This window comes from Lipotes vexillifer, unplaced genomic scaffold (assembly GCF_000442215.2).
Source record: "Lipotes vexillifer unplaced genomic scaffold, Lipotes_vexillifer_v1.1 scaffold1272, whole genome shotgun sequence".
Lineage (NCBI taxonomy): Eukaryota > Metazoa > Chordata > Mammalia > Artiodactyla > Lipotidae > Lipotes > Lipotes vexillifer.
Genome location: NW_006779909.1, coordinates 672,996 through 687,327, shown reverse-complemented (window position 1 = coordinate 687,327; position 14,332 = coordinate 672,996). Strand labels below are relative to the sequence as shown.

Here is a 14,332-nt window from a genome sequence, read left to right as displayed (position 1 = left end):
TCCTGCTTTTACTGGGCCTCGGCATCTCACCCCACCTGGGCCTCAGATTCTCCATCTTTCAAGTGATGGGTTGAGGCGAGCTGTAGGCCCCGTTGGTAGGCCAGGGCCTTGGTTTGTTGGTACTTGGCCCTGATAATCAGATATGTGCTTCAGTTCCACTGAATCACTTAGGATTTTGTTGCTTATCACTGGGTGATTTTGATAACTTTTTATTAGCATAATATTCGTCCTCTCAGGGCACATCCCATTCAGTCGATTTATTCGCCTTATGTGAGGTGTGCTGGGGGATAAAGATGAACCAACACAGGCTGCTCCTCGTGGAGCTCAGCATGAAGTGGAGCCCTCTTCCATTCCAGCCCAGTTACCTCTTGGCGTTTCTCCCTGGACCGCAGAGCGGCCTCCCAGGGGCTGAGCGGGCCAGGACGCCCCTGGGCTCTCACTGAGGCACAGAGCCCCTCTTTCTTCTTCACCTGTACTGCTTGGCTCTCGGCATCTCTGTTAGAATCTTTCTCCATTCCAGGGCTCAATCCCCCTTATTGTAACCCTTTACCATCTTCACCCCCAGGGAGTGCCCTGCAGCCAGAGAATGCCCTGTTGGGAAGGGGGCATTGGCACCAGTATCTGTCCATTACAGACAGGGAAACCGAGGCACAGGGAGACCAGTGACCAGCAGCCACTCTGGCTCTAGAACGCAGGGTTCCCGAACCCTCCTTGAATTCCAGGTCAGAGTTCTTCTCACTTGGCTTCCCTGGCTCTGAGATCTCAGCCTACCTGCTTTCTCTTGGTCCAGAGGTGAGGAGATCAGACTAACTTTGAGATACCATTTCTGTTCAATGAATCTCTTGTCCTCTGTATGTGGAAGAAATGAAGTTTGTCTCGGAGCCCACCTCCTGAGGCCGAGGCGTGGGTGGGGTGAAGCCCAAGGAGGGCATCCCGAGGTTTATGTGGCTCGGATTTTTACTTCTTTGATTAATATGGTAGACTTTCACTTTCATGTTTTCTGCGAAAAGTCTTAGGAAGAACGCAGCACAGGTGGGCTGCTGGCCCTGGGGATAATTATTGGGAAGCAGAGTCCTCTTCTCATCCCTGAGCCGCCTTCTGATGCCCGCTGTTGCCTGCTCTGCCCCGTCCATGCCTGCTTCTACCCCGCTCCCGCTCACTGCCTAGCCCCCCTTCCCAGGCTCCGACTGTGTCCTATGGCCTCCTGCCTCACTTGCTCTCCTGGAGTTCAGAGTTTCCATCACATCCCCACTGGTCAGCCTCCCAGCTGCTCTTCATGACTTTTTGTGGCTTTCAGGGTATTTTCATAAACATCACTTCATTTGTCCCCTTCAAGACTCTTCACGTGGCAGAGATGACAGCTATTATGCTTCCCACTTAAGAGAAGAGGTAACCGAGGCTCAGCGAGTTGAGTAACCAGGCAGGTGGCGTCAGGGTGGCAGGATGGTTCCATTCCTCTCTTCTGTTGCCATCATGTTGGACAAAGCCTTATCCCTCCGAGAAACGTGTTAACAAATGTGTAGTCTTTTGAAGTTTCAGAGAGAGACTCATTCCCAGCTCTTTATTTTTCTTTATTAATTCTATTTATTTATTTTTGGCTGTGTTGGTTCTTCATTGCTGTGCGTGGGCTTTCTCTAGTTGCGGCGAGCGGGGGCTACTCTTCGTGGCATTGCCTGGGCATCCCATTGCGGTGGCTTCTCTTGTTGCGGAGCACGGGCTCTAGGCGCACGGGCTTCAGTAGTTGTGACTCGCGGGCTCTTGAGCGCAGGCCCAGTAGTTGTGGTGCACAGGCTTAGTTGCTCTGTGGCATGTGGGATCTTCCCGGACCAGGGATCGAACCTGTGTCCCCTGCACTGGCAGGCGGATTCTTAACCGCTGCGCTACCAAGGAAGTCCCCCAGCACTTTAAATAGACCAATGGGATAGATGTTCTTTGGATCAACCTTTCGGTTGTTTGCTTCATGTACGTTTTTCCCCCTGGACATCAGGCCATCCACTAAGTCAAAGAACCAAGGCAATACATTAAAATCCTAGGGGCAAAGGGATGAGCAGATAGGTAGCGAGGAGAGGAAGGGGAGAGGTGGGGAAAGACACAGACTGCTACGTTCCCAGGTCCGGCAGGTGCTGACACGGATATTAAAGCGGAAGCACTAAGGGTAATCGAGTGTTTAGAGCGCCAGCTTCATGCCTTGTCTCCTTGTTCCTCGTGAAACCCTATGCATCTGTACGACAGTTGTCATTACCTTTTTACATTTGACAACGCACACAGAGAGGTGAGGGAGCTTGCCCAGGATCACACACCTAATACCTAGGTGTCAAGCCTGAATGGAGGTCTGCTGGCCCCTGCCCCTACCCCAGGTTTCGCTATGAGGCTTGGAGAGCCTTGAATGGCTTCATCTCACTCCAGGGGAGGGTGGTGACATAGGCAGCACCTTCTAGAAAATGACTTCTCTTGATAACATTGTCTCAGGTGCTAATACCAGTTGAAGAGAAATGATTATATCGTTGATGCCATTTCTTTGGTCCCTAAATAGAATCTATTTTGACTAATTTGGAAACATGAGAGAAAGCAAAATGTTAAGGGCGAGAAGAAACTTGTAATATGTCGCGTTAGAAACGCATATTTTACACAGATTTTTCCTGAGCTGGCTTAAAAAAAAAAAAAAGTAAGTGCCAAATCTGTTGACTCAGCTTCACAAAAGTTTAGGACGGAAGGCTTCCTTACAGTTTGAAAATTTTACATTTCACATTCCAAAGTTCACCAGGGAAGTGTTAGGCGCAGCACATAATGTTCCCTCTGCATACACCAGCAGTATTTTTTGAAAGTTTATAAACTGGCCGGGAAGCATTTGCTGCTGAAATTTGGCCCAAAGATGATCTCCCCCCAGTCCATCAGTTTGTTCCAAGTTACTTAGATGTTGAATTTTAGAGAGAAGAGGGAGCTACACAAAATATTGTAATGAATAACTATTGGCCCATAAGCAAGTCTTACTTAGAATCTTTCCAGCAGAAGGTGTTTCCAAGTTCCTTAAGGGTAAGAGTATGGAGGACCAAGTGGGTCTGAAGCAAGGGAAGGTCGAATTGTTCTCAGGACCCGTGATCTCTTCTTTTTTTTTTTTTTTTTTTTTTTTTTTTTTTTCCGTGATCTCTTCTTGATCACAATTCACTCTGTTCTTGCTGCATTGCCTCTGGAGTCTGGGAGGGGCCTGAGCAGCTAACTCCCCAGGAGGGGCAAAACCCACGTATTGCGTTAGAACCTGCGGATTTTCACGTACATTTCGAAATAAGATGACAACATAAAGGGGCCAGTCTGTCATCATTTTACTGAAATTCTTGACCTGATAAGTAATCATGACATTTTAGAGCTGGCAAGAAGCTTTGAGAAGGGCTTAGTGAATGCTACTGCAGTATTTCTCAGCCTGGGAGCCAAGGACGGTGGCCAGGATGTCCTCTGGGGTTTGTAGAGCATGCTAAGTTTCCTTATTCTTACCCCAGGCCACTGAGCTAGACTCTCTAAGGGTAGGGCCAGAGACTCTGCCTTTATCATAAGCGTTCCAGGAAATTCTGAGTGAGTACAAGAGCTGGTCTTCTAGCAAATCTAGTCTCCCTGTTTTTATTTATATGTCACTTCCCCTTCAATTCTTTGGCTTCCCGCTAGCATCTCCTGGGAAGGATTGTTCTCACCCGTCTGCTTTGAAAGCCCTTTAACCTTTATTCCATTGTGTCTCTTTGTAGTATTCTTACTTGAGGCACGTCCGCCTCCCTTTTGGGGGGTGTCAGGACCGGCCCGCCTCGTCTTGTGTCCTCGGCACCTGGCACAGTGCCTGGTACGTGTCAATGTTCATTAAATGTTTGCTGAATGAAGGAATAAACCAGCTTTGTAGCGGAGGGAGCTCTTAGATGACTTGCTGTAGCGGCAGAGCCAGCAGTAGAGACCCAGGTCTCCTGATTCTCCTCTAGTTTCTAAATAGTGCTACTGCTGACAGAGACTAATTTAATTGCACAAGCATTTGTCAGTTTGTCTTCCAGTTAGATTCTTTTTTTTAACTTCTCTGGATTTTATTTGCATGAGAAACCATAACTGTTCTTTTGATAGTGTTGCACCCAGCAAAACACGGGAAGCAGTTTTAAAAGAAGGAAAAAATATACACACATGTATGGATACAGTGCTTATTAACATTGACTGGCCTATTCCTTGGAATTCCAGAATTCCAGGTACTCTGCTGTTTATCATCAAGGCTACACATACCAAGGCTCAATTCTTGACAAAAGAGGATTACGAAGCATAATTCATAACCCTTTGTAGTCCCTAGGCTCTCAAACTTTTTATTCTTACAAATGCCTTAGTAGAGATAAGGACACTGCTATTCCTGGGCACTTTCAGGCAGCCAGCCCCTGGGCTAAGGGCTCATGTTCTTGACCTCACTCTGTCCACATGCCGGTGGGAAGTCTTCTAAGATCCCAGAAGAAAAATATGGAAGAAGAAAACTCTCAGTAGTCAAGGTTATCCAGTCAGATTGATTCCCTTAGTAGGTCATGAGGGTGCCATGCTGAAAGGTCATGAAGGGTTATGGCAGGTGCCGTGCTCCAGGCGCTGGGTCAGTCCCCACTGTCTCTGAGGAGCTAGGGCTCCAGGGCTCTCAAGAACCTGAGTGTCATCGCCGTAATCAGGATAAGGGGTGCTGCAGCCTGGCCAAGGTCAAGACAAGCACCAGGAGGATGTGTCCCCAGCCATAACTTTGATGCCACCATCTCTCAGGCTGTGCAAGGCTTTAGCTGCATTGCCTGAGAGATGACCGATTGGAGGTTGTTACCCATGGAAGATGGTCCCTGTTCGTCCTCTACTCTCCTTTACCTCTCTTTGTGTCTGTCTTCCCTGGGGCATGTTGCTCGCCTGCCTTTTCCTCTTTTATTGTCTTTCTCTGTCTCTTCTTTCATCTCTCACTCCCATCACCCAGACTGCAGACTTTCTGTACAACCCAAGCATCTGTGTTGGTGTCTTTTTTATTTAAATGATTAGCTAAAATGTTGTATTCTCTTTTCTTAATTAAAAAAAATAATAATAGATGAATAGAATATATCGTTCTTAACATTTAGGGCAAACTGTTTTGTCCTTCATTGCCCTTGACTTTAAAAAAAATATAGTCACTTAAATGGAGGAGAAAGTTTCTCATCTTCAATGTCAATGAAAATTTTAAACATGGGAAGGAAAAAAGGTCTTTGGCCTGTTCATAGCATGTAATGTTAGTTTCCATTTTTATTTGCTTGAGTTTTGTGCTAAAGGGTTTCTTCAGGAATACTTATGTTATTTTAAGATTTTGCAAAATCACGGTGTAGGGCCTTTGTGTATTTAAATCTGTAAAAGGTGATTGTTGGAAGTTTGCCAGCTGACTCATGTCTCCGTAGCATGAGAGCTAGATTCATGCAGTCTCAGAACTATCATCACCTTTTACTTTACAGGGACTCCTACATCCAGAGAGTAAATACATAACAAAATTTAAACACACACGTATAGAGAAGCTTTTGATAAAATGCCAAAGCCTTTTCTGAATACTTGTTTTTAAAAATGCTCTTCTTTCACTCTTTGTAGTCCTAACACGGTGTCTTTTGGGTATAATTTCTGATATCAGATTCCCTTTGTCAGACACACATGCCTTTTTAAAAATGTCTTCACAAGAGCACAATTATCTTGAATCTTCCTAATTCACCATCTGATTACATTTACAAAGTTCAACCTAAATGAAAACCAAATAATGCTCACGTGTAAATGATGAAGACAATTTGGGACCAAATAGGCTTGTTTGCTTTTTTTAAAAGAAATTTTAGCTTAAAATTTTATTTCGTACTTGATATTTCAAGTCCTTATCCTGAGTGTTTATTAATCCCCCTATAATGGTAACTCTAAACATTTTTCGGTCATGGCCCTTCTGAGAACAGAAAAGTTGGGGATAAAATGCACTTGCACAAAACCCCACATTCCATTTCAGGGGGTTCATAGGTCGCCACAGCTGACAGATTAAGATTTTCCTGTTAATATTTTCTCCTCAGTAAAAGCTGAACACTGCTTTTGGAGATGGAGTGAGGAAAGAGGTGAGGGGCTGAACAGCGTTCCTGCTCTGTGCTCAGTAAAAGAGATTATTTTAAAAAAATAAATAAACAACAGTGGTCCAAGTTCTGTTTCAGTTTGAAAAACTGCAGGTTGGGTGCCTAGTCCAGCAAAGAAAGCAACAATGACACCAACTGTGTAGAAGTGATAATGGATCCAAATTTTCAATGACCATGCCCTCAGAGAGGCCTTCAGAGCCAAATAAATGCATTTTTCAACACCTGGGACATTTGATCTTCGCTGCTTCTTGCTTTGAGTGGCTTTAAAAATCGTACTGTGTGCAGAAGTTATGGGTCAGTACTACCATCTCACTTTCAAAGAACTTTAGTTGTAAAGGTACTTAGTGGAAAAGTTTCTCTTATTGATTTAGTATTCAAGAAAAGAGATTTTCCTGACAAATGGAACAAGTTCATAAGGATGAACTTTATGGGTGTCTTATTAGTATCATTTATTTCCCCACATGTCACCTGAAAAATATTTGAATATTCAGTCAACACAGTAGAAAGGAAAAAAAATGGTTTCCATTGTTGTCCGAGGTGAATAAAGGAAGGGGTTGTTTAGATTCGAAGGTCTATTGTCAGAGGTTGCCCAGCAAGGCAAGGCTTTGCACTTGGTTCTATAACTATGCCTAGAAAAGCATTTCGTGATCGGATATTAGTTTGTGAAGAGGCTTGGGTGGCGAGGAAGTATGCTTTTTTTATGAGCAAGAGGAATTCACATTAGATTGTCTAGAGCTATTTTTTATTAGATTAAATCTCAGCAAGATGAGGTCAGGCTGGGTTCTTTGCCCTCCATCATTGCCATTTTTTTCTTTTAAGTGAAAATAATTTGGCCCCCAGCTTTTTTATGCCCTTAGCCGTGGACATTCCCGTTTCCATCCAGCACATTGACAAGCATCATCCCTAATTCCACCTCCACCTCAAGAAAACAGTTCTGTTTGGTCAATAGGAGAGAAAAAGGTGCCAGTGAAATTAGGACCGCTGGGCATTTAATACTTTGATGCATAGTGTGTGCTTTTAAGACCACATTTAGAAAGTATCGATAACTTCACTGTCTGGTAATAACGTTCAGCCATTTGTTTTGGTAAGTAATTGAAGCGCCCTCTCTTTCCTCCTGCCCTAGGCCTCAGGTGTTGATCTAGATCAAGGGAGAGCGAGCTCACATGCTGCCGTTAGAGTGAATTTGTTCCCTAACCCATCCTGTGAATATCAATGCTAACAACAGTGTCTTGTGTGTGTGTGTGTGTGTGTGTGTGTGTTTTCTTTTTTTTTTCCTTTCCTTTTCTATCCTTTATTATTTTCTTTCTTTCTTTCCTTTTCTTTTTTTTTAAATCAATGTGCTTTTTCCTTGTGAATAATTATATGTCTAGAAACAGCCATGGAGTGATTTTGCTGTTCTGAATGGGGGAAAGATTAATAGTGACATTTGGAAGGCAAGTATATTGTCAGATTTTAGCTTATTTAATATTTTGTCCTTTTTGCATGGCTGTGGCTGCATCTTCTTTGTGAATATCATGCATTCTGCAGGGATGGAGTGATGGGGCTTCTGGCTAGGGCTGTGGGACTCACACGTGTCGCCTTTTTTGATGTGTCTCCCATTGTGAATGACTTCAGGCTGATTGCCCCAGGTTCCTGTTGTCTTGTAAGAAGCGGCACTTGCACCAAACCGGCATCAGCAGCCCATGCATGCCTTTTTCTGCCTAAGCTCACATACACTCTCTGCCTCGTGCTGGGAGGACTTCTCTCCCCTTTGATATTTGAGGCCATGTAATGGGTCATTCCCCTTTCTACATTAACAGGGATCTCTTTTCCTCTAGGATTTGCATGCAGCCACAGTCAACCCGGACCCCAGTTTAAAAGAGTTTGAAGGAGCAACACTGCGCTATGCATCCTTGAAACTCAGGTAGGGCATTCAGAGCACCTGCCGTAATGAGTGGCTTTGTGCAGCTAGAGATTGCAATAGAATTCTAAGTCCAATTTTCTGTTTTTCTTTCTAGAAATGCCCCACATGCTGCTGCTGATGATTCTTGTAGTATCAACAGTGACCCAGAAGCTAAGGTTTGTAAGAAAGTGCTTTCAGCGACCAGGTTAATATTCTTGCATCAAAATAATGACTTTGGATAACGGCCCAGTTTTTTACAAACCATCAACCCAGAGCCACTTAATAAGGAATTAGTCCTCAGTCCTCTCTCTTTCCTAATCTCCCCAACAATTAAAGTAAACCCCTCGGCCAAGTTAGGTTTGGGAGGATTTCTGTAATCATCACGACTCTGCTTGTATCTCACTACATCAGTTCTTTGTGCATCGCAATAAGTTAAAATTATCGTTCGAACAGGTGGGCTTCAGAAGCCTTTGAAGATAAGCCAGGCTCTGCCTTGCAGTGCCATGGGAGGGCCGGTGAACAGGTGCCACAGACCCCTCACACCCACCTCCTCCGGGGCAGCCTCGCACCTGTGCAAAGCGAAAGTTCCTCCTCATTCCTGTCCTAAACACAGGCCTGTTTCATGGTGGGGAACCAGCAGGACCAGCTGACGGGTATGCGACCAGTACAGTTGCACGGGGCCCTGCGCGGAGAATCAGGGCCCCGTGTTTTTTCGTGCAGTTGCTCTCTTGATGTTCTGCATACTTTTATCTTTGACTCTGTGCTCTGTAGATGAGGTGCAGTGGGGCAACGGAGTGTGTGCCCCGGGGTGTTGGAGCCTTGGCTTACGCACAGTCCTGCCACCTCCCTACCTGCGCAGTGTTTCTCAGCTGCCCGTTCCCCTGCTGCTTGGCACCTCAGGCCCTGCCACCCTCCCCATCCCTGCCCCCCACCCAGCAGTTACTGTTGCTTTCCACCCCTGTAGGGGGCTAGGTGTGAGCCTGGGGAGAGTTGATGCCAGGTACACAAACTCCATAGTGTCCCAGGAGGGGACAAAGTAGTGGCCTGCTCAGCTCAGGCGGACAGCACAGCAGTGAGTTCGCAGGTGACTCAGTGAGGCCCCGCCCACTCCCAATCCAGGTACCTAGCGTGTCCCGGCACAGGTGTTGCAAACAGAGGGTCATCCATTTGCTGTGGGCTGGGGTGGTGAGTCCACGGGAAAGGGGGATTCTTGGCTCAGTTTCCCCACCCGTGGCCAGGACGTGGTGCATCGGCATAGCAGCTGATGGTCTGTAGGGGTGGGCAGCCTGTGATGGTCTGCACTCACCCTGTAAGTACCCCCGTGCCCGAGAGAGCGTGACATTAAATGACAAGCAAAAAACGCCCTTAGGAGTTGCGAGAATGCAGAAGAAAGGATAAAGCTTCATGTCTTAATGCTTTTTCCCCCCTGCTTTTTGAACATGGGGCCATGTGTTTTCATTTTGCATATTTCATTTTCATTTGCAAATTATGTAGCTGAACCTAGATATTTTTCTGAATCCCAAAGTAGATCTGTGTCTATGAATAAAACAGGAGATAGGTTCCTGTAGCAGTAGTTAAGTGGGGAACACCGTGCAGGTTCAAAACCTTGGCTCCCTGGCCGGAAGCTGCCACATTGCCATTGGTTCTGTAAGAATCCCAGGGCTTCTCCGTTGCTCCTAGTTTGCTCAGCTTCCTTCGAAGCACAGCCTGATCAGGTTAAGGCTGCTCCAGAGCCAGCGGTGTTCTAAACAAGTTCTTGGTTGGCCTCTGACACCCTGGCCTTTAAAGATAAATCTTATGGCAAGGAAGGGAAGGGACCTTAGTAAAACAGGAAGGCAGGCTGTGAATAATTTGCTTTGCTACCGAGTGTTTTATAAGGGCTATCAGCAAAGACTGGAGGAGGAAGGGCGAGCAGCAGCAATATTTTTCTCCAGCCGGAAGGGTTGGGCCAGTGATGTCTGTAAAGCTGAGTGTGAAATTGACAAGAGTGGGCCGGAAGGGTGATGCATGGAACTGGAGATTGAATGGGTAGCAGGAATTGGAGGTAACTGAGCTTATTACCTAAGAGGATGCTTTCTCTTTTCCCCCCTCAGTTGTATTGCTTACTGAATTCTTGATCTACCACTGTTCTCTTCCCAACGTGTCTATTCTAGCACCTATTAGGAATTTGTTTATGTTAATAAGGAGGCTCAGCTTTCTTAGAAGTAACTAAAGTTGTACTTAGTTCTAAACAAAAGAGCATGTGTATTGTATTATTTATTTTTTATCCTTCTTTGTTCTATAAAAGATCTGAGGAGACTTATGAAAGCACTTACAAGTCACAGAAAGCATAAGGAAAGAATCAGTGCATCTGTCTGTACTGGGACAGTACATGGAGTTAGGACAGACCAGACTGGGGAGCAGGAAAAAGCATAGGACTTTTTTTCAGAGCATAGGACTTGGCGTAGTTAAGATAATTGACCTTTGGGTCCATTTTTGTACCTCCAGGTGATTGTTTATACTGAGGACTCTTATGGTAAATGGCATGAATTCCTGTAAGGGCATCTCAGAATCTTGAAAAAACCTCTGCAAACTACACGTGCTTCTAACTGCCCCCATCCCACCCTAGATTCTGAAGGTGCCCCGTGCTATAGAAAGTCACTGTCACTCTTGAGGACTCTAAGTCTGTTGGGAGGGGAAAAGGGTCTCAGAACCCCGCTTTCTATGAATCACGCTGTGCATGAGGTAAAAGCATCTCAGTTCCTTATGGAATATAATGTTTTTTTCTAGTGCTCTGTTATAAAATAATTGTAATAATGAATATTTATTGAGTGCTAACTTTTTGCCCAGCTTGGGCCTAAAGACTTCATTGCTGTTGACTCTCACCCTCACAAAAGTTCAAGGGGCTGACTGTCATTATTGCAGATGAGGAAAATGAGGCATAGAAAGTTGAACAGCTACTTAAATAGTAGAGTCAGGATTTGAATCCAGGCCATTTGGCTCCAGAGCCCATGCTCACTAGACTGTCCAAAGAAAAGTCTCACTTGGAACTTCATTCAGGGGCCACCATCGATCAATGTGATCAGTGTGCTCAACAATACTCCAGATTTATGTAAAGACACAGAGAAATTTGCATTTTGCTCATTGGAAGCAAAGGACAAACCCATTTCAAGTAAATTGGTGGAGGATTATGACAGCGTGGACCAGCTTTCCGGTCTGACTTGAGGCAGAGATGAACCCGAGACTCTAGAAGTGGAATGAATGGGCTGCAGGTTTTTTCAGACCATCCCTCAGTGGTGTAAGTTCAACCAGGCTTATGATAAAAGTTGGGCCAGAACAGGAGGAAGCGGGGGCTGGAGTGGAGCTCATCTGTGTGTCTGGCGATTGGCCGAGCTGCCCACTTTAGATATCCCACACAGATGGCGTCTCTTTGGGGAAATTGAGTCTTGCTGTCCTTCTCTGGAGGCAAGTCTCTCCACATCCTGATGGAAGTGGGCCAAGGGAAACCCTGCAGGGAAGGCTAAGGTGATCCTTCAATGCTGTTTCCAACAGCACTAAACGAAATTATTTTTTACAAATTTGGAACAAGTCCATTGGTTTAGAGCTGACTTTGATGAGGCCACTTTGGAGGTATTCCCCATCGCCACCACCCTCTGGCCTCTCCCATCTGCCCCCCTTAGTCACTCCTCGCCTGTTTAATGCTGCCTGGGGCACCTAAGCAGGCAGAAGTGGCAAGATCTAGGTTCCCAGATGTTCAAACTTTCGATAGATCTAAAGATATCTCAAGGGTATCTTTAGTTAACCCTTTCCATTCTTTCAATTTGCCAAGGACTCAGGAACTGAGTGCCCCGCAAAGAAGCAGAAGGTATCCTTTCTTTAGGAAACAAAAATATTTAATTTCATGTACGATGGAATTCTAAATATAGTCCCTGAGGAATGATTACTAAAAAGATTATTATAGAAAATGTCTTCCTTACTCCCTCAATGAAACTTAGATGCTGGAAAAATAGAAGTCATTTTTAGACTATCAGGATATGAATCCTTCAAAATTCTCCCCAGCCACTCTGAGTCAGAGCATCTTGATAATCAGTTGTTCAGTGAAACATCTAAGTAGCAACATAAATGAACTCTTCCCCCCATGCCACCCCACTCCTGCAAAGGCAAAGTATTTTGATAACTCTGACCGTGTTTTATGAGCCTACCTAACTTTATATACAGTAAATATTTTTTTAGTTGATTGCAGTATGTGCATGAGTTTGTATATAATTCTGAGCTCTTTAACTTTTATTTTAAAATAATTATAGATTTACAGAAAAGTCACAAAGATACTGAGTTCCCATACACGTTTCCCTAATAGTAACATCTTCATAATCACGGACAGTTATCCAAACTAAAAACTTAATATTGATACCGTATTATTAACTAAAATAGGCTTTTTATTCATTCACATTTTCCCATTTTTTCCACTAATATCCGTTTCAGGACCTAATCTAGGATACTACATTGCATGTACTGAGCTCTTAAAAAATTACTTCACGTATTCCTTTCCACAATTCTCAGATTTATCATTCTTAATTCCATTATAATATTCCATTTAATTAATAGCACCATAATCTGTCTAGGCACCCAGTGGCCATAGGAACAATTTCCAGTACTACAGGGCAGAGTTACAGCTTCATAAAAATAGGTGGCTTTTTTTCTTTTAAATCATTGCTTTGGTACAGGTTGCTAAAATGGTATTACCATGTCAAAGGCTATCAACTTATGGCTTCTGTCATTTATTGCAAAACTGCTTTTCAGAAAAGGCTACGGCGGCATATAATTCCATCTGTAATACCCTAGAAGACACCTTTATCCACTGCCCATTATTCTTTAGGCTTTGTCATTTTTACTTATTTACCTTATTTTATTGCATGTGAGCTACTACCTCCTGCTTTAAAATTCCCCCCTCTTAAATTATCATCAACATAGGACATTTGTTTTAGTAGGTACAAAACCCTATGTTTATTATGAAACTCCGTGTTTCTGTCCTTTCTTGGCTGTCTTTTGCCCTTATTTTTCTATGCATTTTTTAAATAAAAATTTTCTTTTGGAATAATTTTGGATTTACAGAAAAGTGACAAAGATAGTACAGAGAGTTCCTGTATACCCATCACCCAGCTTCCCCCAAGGTCCTATCTTACATAACCATAGTACACCTGTCAAAACTAAAAAATGAATAGGGATACGAAACTATTAACTGAACACTTTGTTCTGATTTTACCAGTCATTCTTCTAGGTCCTTTTTCAGTTCCAGGATCTAACTCAGGACAGTACGTGGTGTTTAGTCCCTCTGCATTTTTAAATTCAAAACTTTGTTATTGTAATCTTAAAGATTTTTTTCTAATTATTTTTTTCCTCTCTCTATTTTGCGTCACTTCTCCATGTGAAATGTTTTTAAATGTCTGCATGTACAAGCTTTTTGTAGATAGTTGCCTCTTGTGCCTCATTTGTCAAGAAGGCAATTTCTAGTCATGTCTGAGCGGTCAGGTACCTTGCACTTCTGAATCCCCACGATTCTGCCCTCTGCCCCCTGGGCTCATCCTACTACCTTAGAACCCTAACTTAGCCCTTTAAAACGTTCCTTTTCTCGTGGCATGTGGCTTATTGCTGGCCAAATGCTTGACTAGAATGATTAACCCTAAAATAAAAGCCAGTTTTAATTAAATTGTAGAAAACTGAATGCTTTGAAAAATATGTACGAATTCCTTAGAGTGCTTTCCTCTCCTTTGTGTTCACTATGCTCAGACTTCTGTAAAGGAACTGTTCTGCCATCTTGTGGACAATATTAAAATTACGTCCCTAAAGAAATCAGCATCTCTTTTGAAATCATTGAATTGCTTAAAGCTAGAAGTGACATTAAAGGTGATCGAATGGTCCTCCTTTACAGGTGAAAAAGTGAATCCCAGAAAATTTGTGTGCATAACTTTCCTAGGGTCCCACAATTAGTGGTGGAGATGGCATTCAAAGGTGGGTCTCCTGGGCCTCTGACCAGGAGTCAAGAGTGTGTAACAAATCATTTTCAGGATATTTGTGAGGAGAAGTAATTAGAACTGCTTTCAGAACACTGTTCTTCGGAATCCACAACAAGGGTACTGGGTAAGGAAGATTATTTTTTCCCAAGCATTAAATTCTCTGGGTTTCAGCTTCCTTGGCTGTAAGATGAATGTGTTATCATCTCAGAAGTCACTTCTGGTTCTGAGAAATTTTCAGATCTGAAATGAAGTGAGCAGTCCTGATCTATGGCGTCTGGAGATTAAATAGTTCAGTCTGGGGCTTCCCTGGTGGTGCAGTGGTTGAGAGTCCGCCTGCTGATGCGGGACACGGG

At 43.9% G+C, this 14,332-nt stretch overlaps 1 protein-coding gene across 2 annotated transcripts in view; it reads left to right on the top strand.

Annotated features, from left to right (window-relative positions):
- Nucleotides 1-14,332, top strand: part of APBB2 (amyloid beta precursor protein binding family B member 2) — a 384,765-nt gene that overhangs the window by 266,634 nt on the left and 103,799 nt on the right. The window contains exons 8-10 of one of the 2 annotated variants that reach the window (XM_007453039.1): nt 7,475-7,537; nt 7,922-8,007; nt 8,102-8,162. In XM_007453039.1, coding sequence (XP_007453101.1) covers nt 7,475-7,537; nt 7,922-8,007; nt 8,102-8,162 — 210 coding nt within the window. The remainder of the gene's footprint in view (nt 1-7,474; nt 7,538-7,921; nt 8,008-8,101; nt 8,163-14,332) is intronic. The other variant, XM_007453040.1, reaches the window with a different exon arrangement.